This window comes from Calonectris borealis, chromosome 14 (genome assembly GCF_964195595.1).
Source record: "Calonectris borealis chromosome 14, bCalBor7.hap1.2, whole genome shotgun sequence".
In the NCBI taxonomy this organism is placed as follows: domain Eukaryota; kingdom Metazoa; phylum Chordata; class Aves; order Procellariiformes; family Procellariidae; genus Calonectris; species Calonectris borealis.
The window spans coordinates 9,339,253-9,362,214 of record NC_134325.1 but is presented as its reverse complement, the minus strand read 5'-3'; the positions used below and the strand labels follow the sequence as shown (position 1 = coordinate 9,362,214).

The 22,962-nt window shown below is 35.2% G+C and overlaps 1 protein-coding gene across 1 annotated transcript in view; it reads left to right on the top strand.

Annotated features, from left to right (window-relative positions):
* Nucleotides 1–22,962, top strand: part of SBF2 (SET binding factor 2) — a 320,494-nt gene that overhangs the window by 161,670 nt on the left and 135,862 nt on the right. The window contains exons 8-10 of the mRNA XM_075163145.1: nucleotides 10,488–10,601; nucleotides 12,325–12,435; nucleotides 14,833–14,938. Of these exons, the coding sequence (XP_075019246.1) occupies nucleotides 10,488–10,601; nucleotides 12,325–12,435; nucleotides 14,833–14,938 (331 nt within the window). The remainder of the gene's footprint in view (nucleotides 1–10,487; nucleotides 10,602–12,324; nucleotides 12,436–14,832; nucleotides 14,939–22,962) is intronic.

The following is a 22,962-nucleotide window of genomic DNA, read 5'->3' as shown; positions in this document are numbered from 1 at the left end:
ATAAAATACTATTTTATTTGTTGACATCTATGAATCATACTTTGCATTGTTGCAGTACTGTCATTCTGAACTGACCCAGAATTTATTATTTGCATGGATGCTGGTCAGTTTGATTAGCGATCAGCTCTCATGAATTTGTGATAATATATTAAAAAGATTGATGTTACATTTAGTCTGATTAATACTCCATATCTGTACTCACGAGGAAGGTGAACGCATGCTATTCCATTAAATATGGGAATAGAACTCATGTGGTGCTATGAATGCAGGTGATAACAGCTTTGCCATGTAAACCTTCTTGAATTGTTCTGTTTTATGATGCTAGTCTCATTTAATTGTCCCAGTAACATTTGTTAAAGCTATATAAGGATATGTTCCTTATCTGAGATTAAAATCAAGCATTTGAAAGTTTGACCTTAACAAGAGTCTAAAGTTTGGAACATGACTAGACTACTAGAGGTAGTTTAATAATGAATTAACAATGGTAAAGCTGGTGTCATTTAAAGACTTTCTTAGTATGTTTCAGAGCAGTTCAATATGCAAGATTTCTCTCTCATCTCAAGTTCCTACCAATAGAAAGTGTAAAGAAATCTGAGATACTGCACTGATTTTTTCTTCCATCTTTTTTATGTCTCCAGCACATGCTTGGTCTGATCCATGTTTCTGTCTGGCTTAAGGTGCCATTTACATGCTCTAGCGAATAAAGCTGGATGCCGTACTGCCTTGCGTGTATCTACAGGAATTAGGAGGAGGAGAATAAGTCAAAACATCCCTATTTCCTCTTCCCTCATAGTGCCTTGAAGGGCTTTTTAGTGTTTTTTTTTCCCTTTTTTTTATTACTGTATTTTGATCATTGCTGTGGACTTCAAATCTCATTGATTTGAAATCCGCTTGAAATCTCATTGATTTGAAGAAAACCTTGTGCTACCAAGCAAAAAAATAGTCTACTTAGCTTATTTTTCTGGCAGCTGAAGCCAGAAGCTGTTGAGCAGCCAAAGGGTATTCAGAAGAATTGTAACTTACATCTACAGAATTCACCCATAAAACTCAGTTACTCTGTGTGTAACTTTAATAACCATCAAAAAATGCATACACACACACACACACATTTGTATAGTTCTGTGTAGTGTATACACTGTTTGCTAAAATGAGGTTCTTATTTCTAACAGCAATTTCTGGATGTTACCACTTAGCACACAAAGACTTGATTTAATACTTTTGACTCAGCAGATACTTCTACTGACCTCAGCTGTGCTTCTTACCAATTACGCAGTTAGAATTTTTACTAACAATGCTTGGAAGAGCACCATAGATAGAATCTTTTTAAAAAATGTTGACTCACATCATTTGGGAACTTAATGGTCAAATTGTATGTTGCTTTGCACTTTGAAAGAAATTTATCTTCTCTCCCCAACCCCGCCATCAACAAATTAGAGAATGATTTATGTCAGTAACTGAATCTGTGCAACTGCATTTCTTGCATTACAGAAAATCTGCTCAATGAGATCAGCACAAAACCCCAAACATTTGTTTATAACAATCTTACTATAAGATTGTATCATTCTTGTGTGTTGTCTTAAGCATATGTACATTAAAACATTGCGATCACAAAGTTGGTAAGATTAAATATATCACTCTGGAAAATGCACATAAGTAATAATTCACAAGTCTCCCATTTCCTGCCATTCGCGTTCTCTTCCTCTCTCTCCCCCTTGCAAAAAGAGGAAAAAGAAATTGTAAAAATCCCAAACCATAAAATGGCAGATTCACAACATTCACAAATATTTCCTGAGTCAAGGGAAAAACTGCCAACAAAATTACTTCATGCTTTATAAAGTTTTAATTTTTATGCTTGGGCTGGAGAATTGGTGATCCTACTGTGTTAAAGCATATGCCACTTGATGAGTCACTGACATTTGGGTTTTAGCAGAGGATGAGAACACTCAGTTCAGTTGTACCCTTTTTGAAGTGTGAAATCTGATCCCCCTTCGGATATTATATTAGCATGTTATTCTTAAGATGAAATTTAATAACTTTTTGTGAATATCCCAAATGTTAAATTTGTTCTGAAAGTGACCTCTTACTGTCAATGGCCCAAAGCACATTTTGTGGAAAAAACCTCCAATTTTTAAAATAATGTTTAGTATATTACATCATCATCTTTCTAAATCTGCTGAAAAATGGATAGTATGATAGCATACAGAGATTTAAGTAATGCCTTATTTCCTTTCCGCTCCTGTGTAAAGAGAAAGTTGCAGCTAATGTTCTATATGATAAGAAATAGTTTTTGTATTTTTAAATTTAAAAATTGTTTTTTTAATGTCCTTTTATACATTTAAGTTCCTCTCTAGACCAGAATTTAAAGTTAAGGTGAGAACAGTTGTACAAAGGAAAGCATATTTCCATCTTCCTAATAACTCTGGGAGTAATTTCTCCTCTCCTCTTTATCCCCTGGCTTGTGCATTCACACACACACACACACACACCTCCCCAACTTGAACTCATGCTATTGCAGGTGCAAAAGCTTGTTTTGGGTAAAGGTCTCCTTTTCCTTTTTGCTCCTGTGCTGTGTCTACACAGTGGCCCCAAGTCTCAGCTCACAGGATAGGGAGATACTATCTTTTAAGAGACTTTTCTTTGTCAGTGGAGATCAGATAATTTATCTGTCTTTCAAACAGTAGTAGTACTAGTTCACTAATTCATTGAAAGTCACTTCAATGTGTTTCCCCGTATGCAATTTAAAGGAATTAATTTATTCTGTTTTAATTAAACAAAACAAAAATCTGTGCGTGTACAATTTTGCTTTGGTATACTTCCATGTGTACTGTTCTATGTTATATAAAACCCATTATGACCGAATTAAAAGAGGGTATGAATTACCAGCTTTCTTAAGTTAATTTGATTTTTGCCATTTGTTCTGCTTATGTTGCTTAGGTCTCTGCAGTCTCCTCACCTTAGGTGTGTAAAGCTTGAAAGGGTGGAATCCATGGATCAAGTTTGCTGCCTTTGGGAAAATTAAGAAAGATTTAGTACACTCTAAGCTCTGAAATTACTATTTGCATATGCGTAGTTCTTGCTAAAGACTTGTTACTGTAGTTCTTTAACATTCTTCAGTGCCAAGGTTAACGTGTTGAAAGCAATTGATTATTGCTCTATGGAATTTCAGCATTTATAGGGCAACTGCATATGCATTACCTTGGACTTTCCAGATCTTCCGGGATGTGCATAGCCTAATGGCCTGCTCCAGAAATACGCTTTGGCCTATGGCTGCGTAAGCTGGACTGAAAGGTGGAAAGCGTGGGTACTAGGTTGCTTTTGTTCCAAAGTTCTTTCAATGTATTTAGATGATAGTGCATATAAGTATCTTCTGGAGTGAGGTGCGTTAAATGGTAAACATCTAATAGATGCTGGTGGTGTAAATTTTGTGTAATGCTGGAAGGTGCAATGCAAACTTCTTATTATCATATATGAGCACTCTGAAGTGTCAGCAGTATTTAGGGAATGAATGAGCTGACCTGTTACGGAGACTTGAGGTTACTCTATTTGATAAGTTTACGATCTTTGCATAATTTTCTATTTTTGGTCCTTTTCTTTTTTAGTTGATAGAATCCCTACTGTGAATTACTTACAGTTTATTATCCTGTTTTGAAATTATTAAATCAAGATAATGGCTTTTTATGCTGGTATAATTATTCCAGTATAAGTTTAGCTGCAGTGGTATGATTCTGTGGGTGTAGACAAGCCATGAAGTAGATTTATTCACCTGTGGTTTTAGTCCAGTGCAGGAGATTGTAGGCAGGATGCAGATTTGTCTTCTGGAGGCAGTCAGCTAAGTTTTTATTTTAACTGTTGTACATATGTTAGAATTTATTGGATACATGCGTTTGTATAATCTGAAAAGTAAATAAAATGAATTGATGCTGAATGTTTCTTGGCTTTTGATTGTTCATAAACCAGCTAAGAGTGTATTTGGCTACAAATAAGACTAGTAGAGACTAAGTCACACGGAGAGAAAGGGATCCATCCCAAATGAGCAATTAGCACAAGATTACTAAAGTAAACTTCAAATAATTTTTCTTAAAATAAGAAATCATGCATGGTCTCTAAATTTTCTTTGCTGGGCAGTTAGTAGAAAAACAACGGGCTTGCTGAACTTGGCACAATTTCAGTGTAAAATTTTGCATAGGGCAAACTGGTTTTGACAGTTATGATGAAGTAGTAGAGTGAAAGTTTTTTAGTGAGAGATGGTCTTTCTCAAAAGAGAATTAATGTGTTCTTGAAACTATTATCTGCCAATGAACACTAAGATACACTCAAATACGTTACATTAAATGCTTGGAAGAACATAAGAGTTATCATTTTGGGTCAGAAGGAAAAGACATCTTGCATAGTATTTTGTCTCTGTGGATGGTTATCAGTAAATCTCTAGGGAACAGCAGAGGAACACGGCATACATAGTATCTCCATGAGTGGTCCCTCTTCTATCTCTACAGTCCAAGGACCAACTGAGCCAAATATGCCTGGTGCATGTTTAGTAACATCTGTGAATTTCATTAACTTGTCCGGCCTTCTCATGACGCTGTATGCATTTTTATTACTACCATTCTGTAGCAGAGGAGTTTCAAAAGTTAAATAATCCTTCCATGAAGAGCTACCACCATTTGTTTGCTTTGAACATATTTCAGTTAGCATGCTGATTATGGTGGTGGTTGTTTTTGTTGTTCTTCCTGAGACTAATTGTGAATGACCAGTTTACTTTGGGTTTGGTGTTTTGGGGTTTGGTCTGATTTTCAGGTGTCCAGTTTCTATATGAGATTTTTGGTGTCAGCAGTGAAAGATATATAAAGAGTAAAACTAAGCAATGAGAAAAGGACCTGATGCCAAAGGACTTTAACAGTTTTGCTATCAGTTTGATTGGTTGAGCTTTTGTCATGTTTCATGCAGTGTTACTACTTCTGTTTTGGCAAGCCAGTATGCAAAAAAGCTCTAATGAAATTTCTCTCTTATGCTCCCTTTGATGCTAAGCACAGAAACTAAACACTTACACTATTCTTGACCTCACAAGATGTCATTTAAAACTCATCATTTTCAACTCTGGATATATTTTTCTGATCTAAAGCAAACAAAATGCATTGGGCAGAAAATGTCATAGGACTACTTCATATTCACCTTTGTACCCACTTAAGTTTTGCTGAGTAGTGCACATAGTGCATACTGAAGAAACAGGAGACTGTGATGAAGTTTTGAAATTGTATCACTCACATGTGGTTAAGTCAAGCCTGTGCGCTCTTATTGTATGCTTTCATAGATTTGCAGTGTTCATTACATTCCCTTTAATGTCTCCCTAGATTGACTGGCATGGGTACTGAACTGGGCGAGCTATGTGACTGCTCATCGCTTCCTCCGTTAGAATGTGTAAATCATTTTTCCACAGTACCCTGTGTAGCATATGAGGAAAACATTTAATGTACATTTCAGTTTTAAGAATGGTTTTGCTCTTGATCTACACCAATTTATTTGAGGAAAATATGCCATATTTTATTATTAAAATTATTCTTTGTTTAATACTTGAAAGTTTCTTCTAATACCAATCTTTCAAACTCTTATCTCATTACAGTGTGCTTGATAAAATGCTGCAAACTGTGCCCAATTGTTCTTACACTTTTTATAAATGTAGAGGGAGCTTTAAAGGAAAAGGACACCAATTTAAAGGAAAGCAGTAACTTATTTAATAATGTATGTATCAAGTCCACAAGTATTCGATTTTAACTGCATCTATTAAAAATGCATTAAACCTTTTTCTAGACTGTGGATCTGGGACATCATGCGTGATCTGTTGGTAGGTAACTCCAGTTGTCAGTTACCTTCCTTATTACAAAATGCTTGAATAATTAGTCTGAATTTGTCTAGCTTGGACTTAATGCCATATACATCCCTTGGCTAAACTGAGGAACAAATTGTTCTCGGAAAACAAGCAAACAAATAAATAGCAGAGTGATGATGAACAGTGCTGATAGTTAATTTCTCTGAACTATTGGTTATCAGTCAGGGGATTAATGCTGATTTTGTTTTTTATTTGGTCATGTGAACTTTTATTATTTTGTGAGGGTTTTTTTTTCAAATGCTTGCACAAATGCATTTATTAATTCAGCTACTTTTATTGACCAAGTTCATGAACTATAAAGTGATGCTGTTAGTTCAATTAGTTGGTTATTGTACATTCTAGTTTACCCCATCACTTTAGGTCGCAAATATGATAAATGGATACCTCTCATGATACAAGAAGAAAGACAAACAGTTGAAATATATGCCCTCATGCTCTCTCTAGTTCTATATTCCAATTTATGTAAGAACCTATGAAACTCATTACTGTGTTATGTCAGGAGTTGTGTATATATATATATTTTCAGTGTAGATGTGAATGTGTACATTTGTTAAAATACATGAAAATGAGTTTAGGAATATATTCGCCTGCTTTAAATGTACAGGACATACAATTTTTTTGGTCAGTCTCTTAAGAGGCCACTTTACAACTATAGCAAATGAGTTGAGCAGAATGAAATTGCATCATATGTCCTTCAAAAGAAGTTTCACCATTTTCTGAGTTTGTTTATTATATATAATTTATGCAGGAAAAGAAAAAAAAAAGGTAAGTAAACAAATCAAACACCCTGCTGTAAAACCAGATAAGATTTTTCTGTTTAAACTTATGATATATCCTCAACCATGTTCTACTTACACAATAAATAAGTGCTTGTTTAATTGTATTTTAAAATTTTAAGAATGTAATTCTGTATCTAGTTTTAAAATTAGTTATCTTGATTTTTTCTATACTTTTTTGGATCTCATGGGGCATAAGTATTAACATTCATTACTATGATGTTGTATCTATGTTTTTGTGACAGTTTGGAGTATGACGATTTAAAATTTATTTAAGAAATATCTAAATTTAACAGTTTGGCAATGCTGTTTCTCCAAGAGATGCAGTGGGGGCTAGAAGAGAAAAGGCAGTCTTTAAAAAAACCAAAAGCACTCCTATGTACCTTCCATGTTTCAGATGCCCAGACTGTCACAATCATATGTATGTGAACAAGGAACCCTCACAATGAAGACTTCTGCAAAGACCGTTTTTGTTAGCTGGGTGACTTTGTGGATAAGAAGTTCTGTAATGAACATAATAATAATTGTAGTATTATCTGGTAGATTTTGTAGACAAACTGCTCTACGGACTTGAGTCAGCCATAGTTTACAGATGTCTGCACTATATTCTCCTTATAACTTTAGAAACCAAGTCAGGATGCAGAAGAAAAGAGGAATCTGGGTTTGGCAGACAGGAAACAGGACCCCAATGGGCTTCAGTCAAACACAGATGCCATTACAGGGGACCAAATATTTTATGATCACAGGTCATCATAAAGTTCCTTTCATTAATACAGTTAGATCAGTCTCTGTTACCTATTCCTTAGCCTACTGAAGAGTTTTTCAGAACTTTATTAAACTGATGTTAAAAAAGCATTCGTTCATTTCCAATCTAAAGGCACAGATATTTCTGAATTAGATTTTAAACGTGTATCACCTTTTAAACTAAATAGATCTTTAAGCATCTGGAACAGTGTTTGCTCTCTAGTGGTACATTTTTCTCATCTCAGCTGTTTTCAAAGTCTGCCTGTATATAGAAATAAAAAGGGGGAAATAAAAGGCATCTCTTTCAGTATTTAATTGAAATTAAGAAAATTCTTAATCTGTTCTGCTGTAGTATGAAGGGCTGCTAGCCACAGTCTAGATAAGAGATATCAGGGAACCAGTATACCAAATACCATTATAATCTTCCAACCAATATAAGGGCAAAAGGAGAACTATAATAATCAACCAGACTAAAAAAAAATTAAAATGAAATAGCAGTATTATCTTCGTAATTAACCAGTTTAAATTCATCTTTCAGTTTATATATCATTAGCAAGGTTTTCCTTAACATCCAATTACCCTTAATTCAGTTGTAAACGGAATGCTATATTTATAAAATAACAATGTATTGAGAAAAAAACCCAAGATAACTCTTTTATTTTGTTAGTTTTGATTAGAGAATATTTTTTCCTTAGATGAGAAAGGAGATACAGAAAGATGAAATGTGCATGTGTCTGAGCAAACGCGTAACTAGAAAGAATTAAGTTTGTGGGTTTACCGCTTAGTGTTTAGTATTGCTGCAGAATGCTTATGCTGTTAATACTTTGCTTGAAAAGTAGGTTAAAAGTCATGTGTTTAAAATTATTATCTACTTAGTCTAGTGACTCCTAATAGTGTGTCTGCGTGCCTGTCAGAACGTTTAGCCGTGGAAGAAATACAGCTAGTCACATTACATTTTTCCATAAATCTTTTATGAAGTAAGAGGGTGTTTTTATAGTGTAAATGATTTATCAATTCAATACTGTGCTGCTATTGTGCCCTTTAAGTTTTAAATTAAATCTAATTTAAGAATTAATTGAAGACTTGATCTGAAGTTGAGTGGATTTTATGAAAATGGCCTTTTATAGAAACCTCCTACTTGTCTATGCACCCTGAGTTTTCATTATCTTAGTACCATATGAATCTAGAGAAGCTTCCATATTCCCTTGCCTCTAGAAATGTGGAATATGTTTTAATTTCATTTTTTCTCATGTTGTCAGGGTCCACAATTTGTCAGATAGCCAGAATCTGTTGCCTTTATGCCTAGAATTCATAATTGCTCTTCAGAACAGTTGATACAATAAAATTTTGTGGATTATGTGTTTAGTGGTGTATAACCAGTAAACTGTAATCTAAAAATTCTTCTTGCATTTTTGGCGGCAGGAGGAGGGAACTGTAATTAATGTAAAAGCTCCCCCTGTCAACATTATAATGGATGGAAATAAATGAACATGTGTGGGACACGTGACCATTGAGGAGTTGTGTTTCTCTATTAATTTGTGAATCACAATTTTAACCTAGAAATGAGATGCAAACTAGACGAAGCATGTATATTGCATATGTATTGGTTACCATTTAGGTAAGAATTAACGTACAAAGCCAAGTATATGACCATATGTGTGTATATATTGCTGTGCCGATTGTTTTTACTGTGGTATGAAAATATTATACATATCTCTTAATTAAAACAGCTTGGTTAATACAAACATTAAGTACTCTCTTTTTAAACGATTTTTACTTGAGCGCTGAATTGTTCTTTAGATAGGAGGCTGTTCTCAGGTCAGGAAGTTCCTGAGCTGCAGATTGCTGGAGACAAGGAGAATGCACTGGAGGAACAGCCTCACTAAGCTTGCCCTCTGCTTAGGGAGGCCCTTGACACCAAGACAGGGTACAAAGCTATAGATGAACCTTGACTTTATGGGTGGAAGGGCAATGGGCAAAGGCTGTAATGTAGATACCTTCACCTGCAGGTCAGGTTAGGAAGTAGCTCTTTATTACCCTACAGCTGTCAGTGCAGCTTCTAGCTGATACCAGCTGTTAGACCCTTTCAGAGTCATATAGAAAGGGAAGTAATTTTTCTTGTATTCCTAATTAAGATAATATAGTGATTTTTGCTTAGAAGAATGCTCGGTCAGAGGAACAAATAAAGTACTTAGAAATTTGGTGGGTGGTGTGAGGGTGGAGAGAATTTATGCAAAAATTGGAAAGCACAGACTTTCTGTCATTTGAAAACGTAATCAGTTAATGAATTTGTCAAAGAATGTGTGGAATTTTAGAAATGAAAGTATTTAGTGACATCTTTAGTTTTGGCCGTGGGTAATAATAAAATATTTGTGACTGAATAGTAAGCGCTGGCAAGGAGATTATAGCAACTTGCACAATATCGTGAACAACTGCAAGTTTATCTGCATTGCACCTTTCTCTTTTTTTTAACCAGAAGCTTAGTGGTTCATAAGTTTGAGGGATTTTTTGAGATATCTGAACTAGTTTTCTTGTGAAGAAATTCCTTTAGGTTCCAAATTCACTGGGTCAGGCCGGAGATGACTTTATAGATAGTTTTAGCTGTAACATTAGTGAAAATTCTTTAAGAAATTGAATTATATGAATACGAGTAAGACAACCAAACATTATTTTGTGAAATATATTTTTTTTCTGTATTCAGAGTATGGTTTGATTTCACATCAGTTGACACTTTGATGTGAAAGGATCCTTTTCTATAATCCACTTCACTATCTAAAATGTGAAACAGGGAGCATTTAATGTGAAACGTACTGTTAAACAGCTGTCACAGAGAACTTTATTTTAGGTACATTGGTGTATAACTTCCCAGGTGAGTTCTAACAAACTGAACTACATTTAGAAGCTTTTAGGGAGTTCAGGCAACCACTGGAATGTGCTTCTGTAGTTGACTTCATTACCAGTTTCAAATAATGCGTTCATTTTCTTTTCTAAGGTTCTGAGAAATGTTAAGTTTTTGTAAGAATGCTAATATTTTAGTTTGAGGTTTCTTGCTGCTTATTAATTGAAGTGTTTCTGTTTTCAAGGGAACAAAAGAAATTGACGGTGAAGAGGAGTCTGGTTTAATTCCGCCTGCAGAAGTATTTGCTCCTAAAAGTCTGGTGTTGGTGTCCAGACTAGATTATCCAGAAATTTTCAGGGTAAAGAACTTGCAATTGCCATTTATAATATATGTCAGCAGACAAATCTGTTTTTAATGAGTAGCAGTGACAGTACTTTTGATTTAAAACATCTCAGGATTGATTTGGGAATTTTAAAGCAAAAGTAGACTTAGATTGAACTGATAAAATTCAATGTCTATGACAGTAAATAGCCCCTATAGGTTGAAGCAGTGCTTAAAACTGCTCCAAGAAGTTTTAAATCTACATAGAAGATGAAATAGAGATTTTTCTCTGCTCAATTTACTGTATAATGAAGGGAATTATTAGGACAAAACCAGACTTGCTCAGGTAAAAACAACACATCAACAATATTTGATTAAATATATAATGATAAATTAATAGTGGAATCCTAGTTTTTCTCCATATCTAAGGCAAAATGTCAGAGCCTCTTCCAGATCAAATTAAGATGCATGACAGAGATTTAGGATCTTGGATTACTTTCAGCTGATGAAATATGGCTGATCTGAGATAAATGAAAAGCTTAAATTTTTATTAAGCTAATACATACTAAGAGAAACAAATATAGTTCAGTTTACAGATCAAGGGAGGAAATAATTCAACAGTTAAGTTGTCATTAGACATTAAGAATGACTGTACGGAGTGAGATTAAAAGTCCACGTAGCCCGGTATTTTGTCTCTGATAGTGGCCTGTAGCGAATGTAAAGCAAAATGTCTAAGAATAGGGCAGGCTGTAGAAATAATTCCACAAAATACTTTCCTAATTCAGTGTGAATTATAGTTAAATGACATCCTGAACCAGAGGTGTCAGTTGTGTGTTTTTTTTCATATCATTTGCCCAGTTTCTTAATGCTCAGATTTTACAACAACCCATGGCAAGGAGTTTCACAGCTTAACTATGTGTTTTAAGAAAAATTAGTTGGAATTATTTCTGAATTATTTCTGAATTATTTCTGAATTATTTCTGAATTATTTACTGAATTATTTACTGAATTATTTACTGAATTATTTACTGAATTATCAAATTACAGCAGTTAAAGGCACCAAAAGGATGCTATGGAGCAAAGTTATTTATTTCCTTTTTTCCAAAGGCTTCTTAGAATGTGATGTTAAATCATCTCACGCTGAATTATTAAATTATTAAAAATGATAAAGCTCTGTCTGTAATTTCTTAATCAAAACTGTATCTGTACAAAAAAACACGGAAATGCTGAAGTGTTAGTATACTGTTCATTTTAAAATAAATTTATATTGAAATAATAAAATAAAGAATGTAAGTTAAATAACATATGGAATTGTTGATTCTTGATGCTAGTCTTAAAATGAGCCTCTAAAGCTCATTGATTCATCAGTGTTCTACTCTGGAAACCAGTCAGGTTTAGGTCCAGAGAATTCAAAGCACAGATGAAGCTATGTTGATTTTATAATTTTTAAAAGTAACTTGTAGTAAACCACTTTTTGTATAATGAACAAAGCACAAATATTAAGCATTTAATTTCTTTTAAAAAAAGAATATATTTACATCTGCCAGCACATAAATCCCTTCTAAATAGCCAGGCTAATATTTTTAAATGAATGATTGCTTCTATAGCAAATTACTTTGTCTTCAGTTGGAAAGTACTTCACTACATTAATAACTATTAAGTCACACTTATTTTTAAAAAATTATATACATAGATCTTCAAGTAATTTGACATCTGCCTTCCCTGTATAGCAGTCTAATATATTTTGTCTACCTTTCTAGGCTTGCCTTGGCCTGATCTATACTGTGTACGTGGACAGCCTGAATGTGTCACTGGAGACTCTCATTGCAAATCTGTGTTCATGCCTTGTCCCTGCTTCTGGAGGGTCTCAGGTAAATGGAAAAAAAGGATATTTTTCCAGTTAATTTAATTTATGAAGCAAACAAAAAATAAATTCTTGAAATATTTTTGAAGAAAAAAAGATCATAGTTCAGCTGAGTGCTTTCCCTGTGGCCTGTGAGTGCTTTCCCTGTGGCCTGTCTTCTAAAGACAGCAAAAATTCCATTCCAGGGTAAGGTCAAAGGGTTAATTTTGTCACTGAGTTGGCTTTTTACAAGGCACAGCAACAAAGCAAGCAGTTTGTGTAAGTTTAGTTTTTAATAATAATGTGTGTTCAGAAATATTTCTGCCTGCTATAGATTTTTTTAAAGGCTTTTTTCTTTGCCATTTTTTAACATGTCCTTCACTTTATTTCATTTACCTGTGTCTTTTCCTTGATGCAGTTCAGGATTCCACTGGTCTTTTCTTTGGTAACTCTTTTAAATTTCTGTTTTCATAAAATATACAAAAAATGCTGAAAAAGTAATTTGGACATGGTTTTCTCAGAGATAATTAAATATTCCAGGTAGCCCATGAATTCAAAAATAACAAAAAAGTTTTCCAGCAACTACACTTCTTTCTGCTTTTTACCTATGCTTTCTGTGAGCAGAAAGTCAGGTTTGTTTGTTGATTTACTTTTAATAATTTTTTCTTATACATTTGTGGATTTCTGACAAGCCGGTTGGGTCTTACTTGCTTGGTCTTCATTTTATGCTATGACACTACTGGGAAATTATAGTCCTTATCATGAAACATACCTGGAAACTAAGTACACAAATGGCAATATTTTAAAGTTGATTTCATACCCATTTTCTCATACTTCCCACCCACCCTATGGATTATCAACCTTCTTGAAATCCTACAAATCCCTAATTCTTTTCTGTTTTTCCCATAGCCCTGGCCGCTTTGGAATTTCTCTTAGTGCTGTAAGTGGCAAAATGTCCTCTCAGCTTAGTCAAGATCTACCTCACTGCTCTCCAGGCAACCGTGTCTCTGTCTTTTTGCATCCCAAGCCTTCTGGTTTTGAAGGGGAGTAATTAGATTGTATCTTCCTCTCAGAAACCCTCTTTTCCAGTGGTATTTGAACCTCATATTACAGGGTTTGGTGATCCACTTGAACTTCTGGCTCCTCTTCTAACCTTTTTATTCCCTCCCACCCCCCCTTTTTTTTTTTACCCCCATCCATAAATATGGCTTTCCCCAGTGGCTGGTTCCTCTGCTAGAAGAGGGAGGAAAATTCATGCTCCTCTGGCTATTCTCCCTTCTGTTTTCTCTCTTCAAATCAAATGTTCTTTCAGTTCGAACTTAAATTTGCTAGTGTCAAACTACCATTTTAATCAGAAATTAAGTCCTTCTGTTTTCTTTTTTAAGCTTCATGCTTCCAGGGCTAAATCTGAATTATGTATCTTAGAATGAGAACGCTCTTCTGATGTTTATCTCCAGAAGTCCTTGAGGAGCTTCCCAAGTTATTCATGTGTCTACTGTTGAAATAATTAACTGTGAAATTAGTTGTTGACCTGCATCCAGGTCTGCTGCTAAAGTGCTGGGGAAGAGCATCTCTGCTACAGCTGAGGGACTTGCTTGGTTTTACTGTGGAGCATTTTGGTTTCAAACATCTGCTGTGCAGCAACTAGAGCTTGCTACCTTCATTCATTGAACATCTTTGCTGCCATACAGAGTGGAGTTGTACCACACTTACTGCTTGTACAGAAACACCCCCCACCCCATGGTAGTTAGTGGTTAGAGGTAACTGCTTGCAGTCACCTGCTGCTTGAGTGTCATGTGGATTTACTCAGAGGAAAGCAAGATTATTTTGCAGTTACAATGCTTTTTGGGATGTGATACACAAATGCATTCCTTTCACTCCCATTTCCTGCCTCCCTCAAGGAAGATAAGTTCTTGCGCTGGAAGGGTAACTGTAATTTTAATTCTACTTCTATATGCAGAACAGGAACATAGGAGTAGCAGAAGTGTCCTCTTCAATACCCATATATCACAAGTATGTTCATACTTAAAACATGCATGCAGATGGTAGATATCAAAGAACTTCAATTAGAAAATAATATGTATTTTTCTGATTTGAATGGGTTTTAAACGTTTTTTTTTTCTGGAAAGTTTTTTAATATATTATTAAAAATGTAATATCGAATGCCTTCAAAGCCATAACTATTTAATTAATTCTATGGAAATGCAAGGAAGGCACTATCGTGTTATACATTCAAGGAGATGACATTGTCCGCAAATTATATTTCAGATCTGTATTAGTCAATTCAATTATTCTTACTGACTTTAAACTTCTGTATACAAAATAAATAATTTTTGCAGGATGAATCACTTATCTGTATGACAACAGCTTGTTTATTCTATTTAAATTAAATTTATACTCAATTAAAAAAAAATTATTTCTACAGAAATTGTTTTCTTTGGGAGCTGGAGACCGACAACTGATACAGACTCCTCTGCATGATAGCCTTCCTGTTACAGGCACCAGTGTGGCTCTTCTCTTTCAGCAACTAGGTATGTCTAGGTCTGCTTTCAAAAAAAATTCTTTTTTTAAATTACAGAATGAGGTATTTTCTGTTCTCATTCCGTTCAAATCATGTGCCAAGAAAGCTAAATATTAATTTCTTTTGAACAAAAGAATGACTAATAGTGCTTTTATCCCCTAATCAGACATTCATATAACCTTTTTGTACATCCTGCCAGTGGTAAGTTATCTCCAATATTATCTAGTATCTGTGAGTGTACTGTGAGCAGAAGTGAGCCTGGCCTCTGTTTAATTACAAAAACATTCATGTAAAAAGATTGCCCACCCCTTGGATACTGTACAAACTCCAAACAAAACCAAGGAGGTTTATCATAAAACTAGTGTAACTGAAAAGATTAGGAGAAAAGATATGTACTGATATTTGTAAGTATGTGGAATTCATGTTATTCTGTTGTTATCTATTATTCCCTATCTTTCAAGATGTTGATCTAACACAATCCTCATCAAATGCTTATTTGTTCGTTACAATTACAACGTCGTGTCACTGTTACTTGGGTACCTCAATACTAATCTCGTGTCTCATTAAATTTTAACACTCTGTTAGTCTTCTTTCCATTGGTTTCTGAAGTGACTTTGAAGGACAAACTTGTAGCAGCCATGGATAAGGGTGCAATCAATAGTCTTTTCTGAACCTGTGAAACTCATGTTTAGTCTCAAGTGATCAAATGGCCTCAGAATATGTGTTGTTATTCTTCTCACAAATGGACAGTAAGAATGGATGCAAACTGGAAAAAGAATAGTGAAGAGAAGTAAGAGTTTAAGTCACAGGAAGCAGTATCAGATCTGATGAGCACAATGCCATCTACTACTGATAAGATTTAATTGTATCCTTCCAAAAAGAGTATTATTCCAAAAGGAATATTATTATTTTTTTGATAGCAGTTTAAATTAAAAAACATGGCTAACATGGTATAGATGCTACTTAGCCTCACCACAGTCCCTGAGGTTTTACTTGGCTTATTATGTCAAGATTCATTAAGATTACTCTGATCAGATTGCAGACAATGTTTCAAACATGGATAGGCCCATCAACTTTTCCGCTTTTCTGAAGATATAAAATATGGTATGAGGTACCATAAATACAGTATGATACACCATGTAGTATGGTATGTTTGTTCTATAAGTACAGTATGTGATACCGAAGTTGAGGCAGTTTATTTTGGGCAATTGTGGTGAAGGTTGCTATAAATTCACAGTTCTGAAAATGTTAAAGAAAGCAAGGCTTTTAGCTAGTGCTTAGATAGGTTAGCTACCATGTCTTGTGACAGTTGACTTTTGTATCGCAAATTGGGATTGTAGTGTTTTGTCACAGGACCAGTCTGAGGAAGACAACGAAGGCATATAATCTGAAAAGTCATTGTATGTATCAGATTTATAAAGGGACACTGTGTAAAAACAGAGTGGGAATGTAAATATGGAAAAGGAAACTGAGGACCATCTTTTCCTCTTGGATTCTTAGTAAGAGCATGTTTGCAGAGCGAGCTTCTCTTAATTCCACTCGCTGTGTATAAAACTGAATTATAAAACTTCCATATGAAAATTTAAAATGGCCTTAAATAGGATTTAAGTTAATATTATTAAACACATTTTATTAATGGGTAAATATATACAGATGGATGTCATGTAACTTCCTTGAAGATACTATAGCAGAGTACTGGAGAGTTTTTGGAGTGCAACCAGGACTCCTACATTGTTGTGCTAGCAATCAATGATCCTTTACCTTTATATTTTGCAATTGTGTAATTCCTTATTAGCTCATATACACTTTCCAATATCTATACCCCTGATTAACTCTTTGTCTACCATCTCTGAGTTCCAGTAAATGTTTAGAGGTCCAATCTGTTTTGCTTTTTGGTGGTTTGTAAGAAGTACAAGTAAGAGATAGCAAGCCCATGCTTACCAAGTGCCCTTTCCAGTTATGGTGCACCGAAGGATATGAAAATCAGCAGAAGGAGGGGGAGAGAAAGGGAGATATTGAAGGAAAACTTGCTCATTGCTCACAATTCTGGTTAATGACACTTCAGCTGGCCTGAAGAGGAGAGAGACTGAAGAAAGTATGTGATTATAAAACTTGGCAAATCTTCATAAAGAGAAGCTATAGGCTTACGTCCTGTTTCCCTGGAGAGATCATACAAGTTCGTAGAAAAAAAAGAATTGTCTCAATACCCCTTCATTTCTGTTGTGGCATAATTTTCTCTTTTACAAGACTATCAAAACTATTAGGAAGAACTTGTCTGATGGTCTTGTGTAGGTTTTCTTCCTGTCTCTCTGCTGTTCTTTGGTGTGATAAGGACAGTAGGAGCTGCTTGGGAACAGGCCTGAAATTAGTTAAGGAATAGGCAAATAAGATGGCAGGTAGATTTTTTTTTTTTTTTAAACTTATTTTTTAAGCACCTACTTGACCCTTTGCAAAAGAGACTTACTTTTCCCATGTCCTATTTTTGATCACTGCTTTTTTTTTGCTTTTTTCCCCTTTTTTTCCTTTTTTTCCCTTTTTTCCCTTTTTTCATTTTTTCCTTTTATTTTTCTTTTTTTTTTTTCTTCCCCCTCCCCCCCCCCCCCCCCCCCGAATGTGCCTCAGTTCCCAGCTGATGTCCCTTTCAAAGTTTTTGTGTCTAAGTATCTGGGGATATAGCACAATGATAGAATCACCTTGTACCTCTAAGGACACAAATTTAAAAATATTTGCGTTTTCATAGTGTACATCACTTTACAGAAGAGCACATAGTTCCTTTCACATGTAGGTGGTGGACTGTCATCGTCGTCTTAAGGCCAAGGTTTGTTAATGCTAAATTTCTGTTTGTATTTACTAAGAAAGAGTTGTTAATACAGCTACATATGTCTGTTTGCAATGGTTGCTGAATATAAAAAGAGGACCTGGAAATACAAACAGACTGTTTAAAATAAATTCTCATTTATTTTCACTTTTCATGTAGTCTTATGAAGAGTTAAAGGCAGTGAGACCGGAAGGATGTGGTAGAACCTATTAGCTCATCCCTTTGGAAAAGTTTATTTTTCTAAGATAAGGACTAATCCTTGCCTCTGGAGATAATAGTTGAGCTTGTCAGAAGTTCTTTGTGCTTTTTGTAACACTATTCACACTTGCTCTATTTCGTTCCATTTGAACAGGAACGTGTATGTATTTGTCTCTACCAACCTGGGCAAAAAGGATTTTACTTCTGTTGTCCAGTGTGGTGTTGGATAGTTACTTTAATGACAGCTGTTATCTCATCAAATGCTTGTGTTTAGGACACAAATATTGACTAGGCTGTTTGTCAAGTAACGACATGTTCAGTTATTTCTTTTCTGGTACAAGTCACTTAATCCTACTGAAATTATTAATAGAAAATTGAAGAGTAGCTAGAAAAATATTTGTGAACTGTATAAATCACCTTTTTAAAAATAGCTCTTTCTTTGAAGAAGATGGGAAGCAAGACAAAATTTACCACTATGAATAGATACAAAAGTAATTTCAACATTTATTTTGAGAAATGTTGTGCAATAGTAGTCTCATCATGCTTTTTCTGCTTGGCAGAGTAATACTGTGTCAGCGGATGACCCTCCCTGTATTACCAAGTTCGCAGCATATCTGGACATAGACCTTATTTTTACTTAGGCGTTAAACTACAGTTGGGAAAAACATTCCCAAAAGTTTTAAGCTTAATAATAAGTAAGAGCAGTGTTTGACATTTTAAGTCATACATTCTTTTTTTATTCAAAAAAAATTAATATACGGGAATGTGACAAAAGCCAGGCCTGTAGCTGGATGACTACACCTAAGAATGATTTCATCAACAAGGATTAGCTGGAAAAACAGTAATCATAAAGTTACTTTTAAAAAATATCTGTGGTAGCTAGAAGACTTTCAATACTCTTCTTTTTCTCATTGTCTTTTAGTAAGATGGTAGGTATCTATAAAAGCTTCAAAACACAGTAGCCTTCTTCAGGCTCAAAGGAGATTTTGGTTATATTTCTCTTCTCTCTCACTTTATTGACAATACATTCCTGTGTTTCTGCCTTAAGCTCTTTTCATTTCTATAAACTCCAACCCTACTTGCCTTCTCCATTCTGCTGGCAGTATGGTTATTCAGCACTGCCATATTCAGTCATTTGTATCTAAGACATACACCTTCATCTCTCCAACGGGCAGTTTTTTCCAAAGAACCTAAGATACAGAATTATATTAGGGACGTGAGCAGCAAACCAAGAACCAAAGGTTTAACCAGCAGTTTTAATTTTTGCATGTTTCAAGGACTGGTAGCATGAATCACACTGCTAAGCTGAGCAGAACAATTATGAAAATCTGTTTTCCTGAAGAATTAATGCTTCCCCCTACTTTCCAAACACTTAATCAAAGACAAGAGAGTTTTCCTTCCTTTCCTTTTTGTTTAGTCTCTTATCTGGGCTGTTTTCCTATCCCCTTATTTCCTCTGTTCAATTTCGTTTGTCTGTGCTGGTTTTCCTCCTCATACTCAAGTATTTTCAGTAGAACTCAGGCTGGTTTTCAGTCTTACAAAGAAAGTAATTTTTTAAGTGGCAAAAATGAAACTTTGAAGTAAATTCTACGTTGAATCTTTGGGATGAAGACACAAGGTAAGGATGCTTTTGAATTCAGGGCTATGTAGAATAGAGGTTAAATAGATGGAACAGGATGAGGATGAATGGTAATGCTAGGTTGGTTGGCAAGCTTGCCTTTCATTTGTCCAGTGTATGATGTAACTTATATGAAGGTGTTAAACATCATTATCCTTCAGCCTTTTTACATATCTTAAAGTATTTTTCATCTAGAAATTGTGCGTATACCACAATTTTAATGTGTTAATATGGCTATTCCATTCCAAAATTCAACACTGTGACTCGAGACTGAGAAGTTCGGAATATTATCTGTCCTTTCTCCCTATTTGCATGTTCCTACCTTTCTTTTGCACCAGAGCAGATAACTTGTCTAATACCACAGAGCGCTGCTTAAAATTAATTAATTAATTAACGCTAAGCAAGCAAATAGAAGTGAATGATTTTCCACATGTTTCCATGGTGGGACACTGACAGTGATGATTTTTATTGGTTTAAACAGTCATGGAGCCAAACCCCATTACTGTTACACAGTGATAAATCCATTCATAATAAATGATGGGTTCATATATTAACTATCATACCTGTTTATCATTTTTTGGGTGGACTATCAAAGTGTACAGAAGTAAAAGAAATGCTATGTTTTCTCATTTTCTCATTTTTCAGTCATTTGATTTGTTAGAAATTAATGAAGAATGATGAGATTTTTTAAATATTTTTGTTTTGATAATGAATATACTAAAATTGTTTTGTGTATTCAAAAATTTGTTTGGGGGGAAGATCTTACTGAATTACAACAGCATTATTTTAATTATTTTTTAATGAAGGTATGCCACTACATCTCTATTTGGAAGTAGATATTTGTACGTGCAGAGGGATTTTGAACTGACAGACTTGCACTTTACAATTTTGGTTAACTCATTAAAGCCGGCATTTTTTAAAATGTGTCAATAGCATTCAGCGTACATTTTGCTCTCAGAAGACTTGAAATCTCTGCTTAGGCTGATAGTTCAGCAGGCTCTGTCCTTGGTTCTTATAAGTATTTCCTTTGAAAGCTGATGTCAGGGCCCTGAGCGCATCAACAGTCCCCGAAACCCCTCCTTGCAGGGTTGAGCTGCTCAAGGTCAGCGTGGATGTAGCACAGCTGTGCAACCTTGGTTCAGACTGTTCAGGAAAGAGCTGTGTGAAAGATGGGAGAAGGAGGGGCCTCTTAACCGCTTTGCTTGGATGCTGTACTTAAGGTCAGGCGTGGCCTTGGTCCTTGCCTGAGCCATGTTGCGGCGATGCTTGTGCCTGGCAACATACCTGTCTGTCCCAGATCCTCACCTATGGACTGGACATCCTGGCTTGATCTCAGGTCTTCTTCATGACCGTGGACTTGCCTGGTGATCACTGTGGCTGGCTGCCATCACTGGACCTGATCCTGACCCTGCCGTGCTGACTTGATTTCCTGGCTTGACCTCAGACCTTCCTCATCACTATGGGCTTGTCTGGGTATCTTGACTTTTGACTAAACCTAGCTGCTGTCAGCAGACCTATCCGACTTATCTTTCTTTGGGTACTGTGGGACTCCACCACTTGTTGGTGAGGGCGCTGCCCCTTCCCGCCTTGTTTCCATACTTGGCACTTGCCTTGCCTTCTGTTTTGGAGCACTGTGCCATTGCTGGTTCCTGGCAGCTGGTGGTTCTTCAGTTTTCACTGCCCAACCAATGACTCTTTGTAAGTAGCGTTGTCATTTTCATGTAACTTATGTATAAATTTTATAAGGTTATATAATAACATTAAAATATAATTAATTTTACCATGATTATTAGAAAATACCTATCCAATCAAAAAGGGGAAAACTGAATTATTATGATCCTCAAATTAGCTAACTTTTGTGATAGCTGATTTTTAAACTGGCAATACTTGCAGGACGTGCTATGCTTTACTGTTTTATTCTGAATGAAAGTAAAAGTTGTTCTACTGCTTAAACAGAAAACATAAATCCCAAAATCTGAAAGGAATGTTTAAATTGTTGGTCATATTCTTGCTCATACTGGCTTTTAAAGGCTGCTTTTTGAATGTTAGGTTTTTCTGCTGTATTTTGTCCTTTTATTTTGCTCCATATGATAGACCATATATGTTACCATTTGCTGCTTTTTACATCAGTATTGTTCAGAGGCAGGCGTTTGTGGGTACACCTGCTTAAGCTGCAGAAAATGATGAGCATCAAGAACAAACTAATATAAAAAGGTCATGAATCAATTAAGGCTGGAAGATAAAAGGTGATTTCTAACCATAAGAGGAGAAAAATTCTGAAACCTTCCGTTGTGAGTAGTAATGACAAGCAGTATCGCTACATTTAAGATGAAGCTTGATCAATTTGGAATTGTCTGATATAGTCATGATGGTAAAAGGCTGGACTCTTTCACTGTTTATAGACCTTTCAGTCCCATATTTCTAAATCCAGGATATATTAAAATACCCAGAGTTTTTGCTTTTGACTACATTTGTTGACACTTTGAGGAATGTTTTCTGTAATGTAAGTTTCTAATTGTTTTAATTCTGGTTTAGGGGAGATACAATGTTCAGCCTCTCATGTAGTGTACTTTTATGCCAACAAATGACTCTATTGAATTACTGTATAAATGGGGAAAGACATTCCTGATAAATATATATGTGTATTTGTATGGCTGGGAAACATTATGAAAGGATCACTGCACAGTCAGCATGTGAGCTGGCTTCAACTTGTTGACTAAGAAAATCGTAGTGTCTTCAACATATAGCAGAATTGTTTATATTTTAATACTTCATTCAGAAATAATGTAAGGGCAGCTAAGCAATAAGAGATTTAATCTGCACAATCTATGAAGTGACCAAATGCAGCATTTTCAGTACAGTAATACCTATAACTGGGAAATGCACCAAGATCAGAGCATCAATGTGGGGCCCTTTTCACATCTCATGTTTGTTAGGAGACTTCAATGATATGAACCAGAACTTTTTTTACCTCTGTCAGGTTGTTTAGAAACTTCTTATCCAGCTCACTCAATTTTTTTTCTTTCCATGAGATGTCATATATTGTGTGATGGGTGTATATATATACCCTCTGTTGGAATTTAACAGCATGTATGATTAAATTAATTTAAGACACTGTTATTGAAGTATATAATCAAGAAACTTCTAATCAGTCTTTGATCTTAATAAATTGTATACTCTCCAGCCTATGGAACCTGGCACCACATGTTGCATGAGTGGATGCTGCTGGCTTATGTTGTAGTTTCAGTTTAAATCCCAATGGCCAGTGAGCTGCGATTAGCTCTATAACCCGGTGAAAGAGCATTTGCCGCTCAAGCTTTCCAAGTAGATTTGTGTAGTCTGTCAAAGAACAAATAGATTACCAAGGGATTTGATGTGGCATTTACTGCTAATGGGCCCT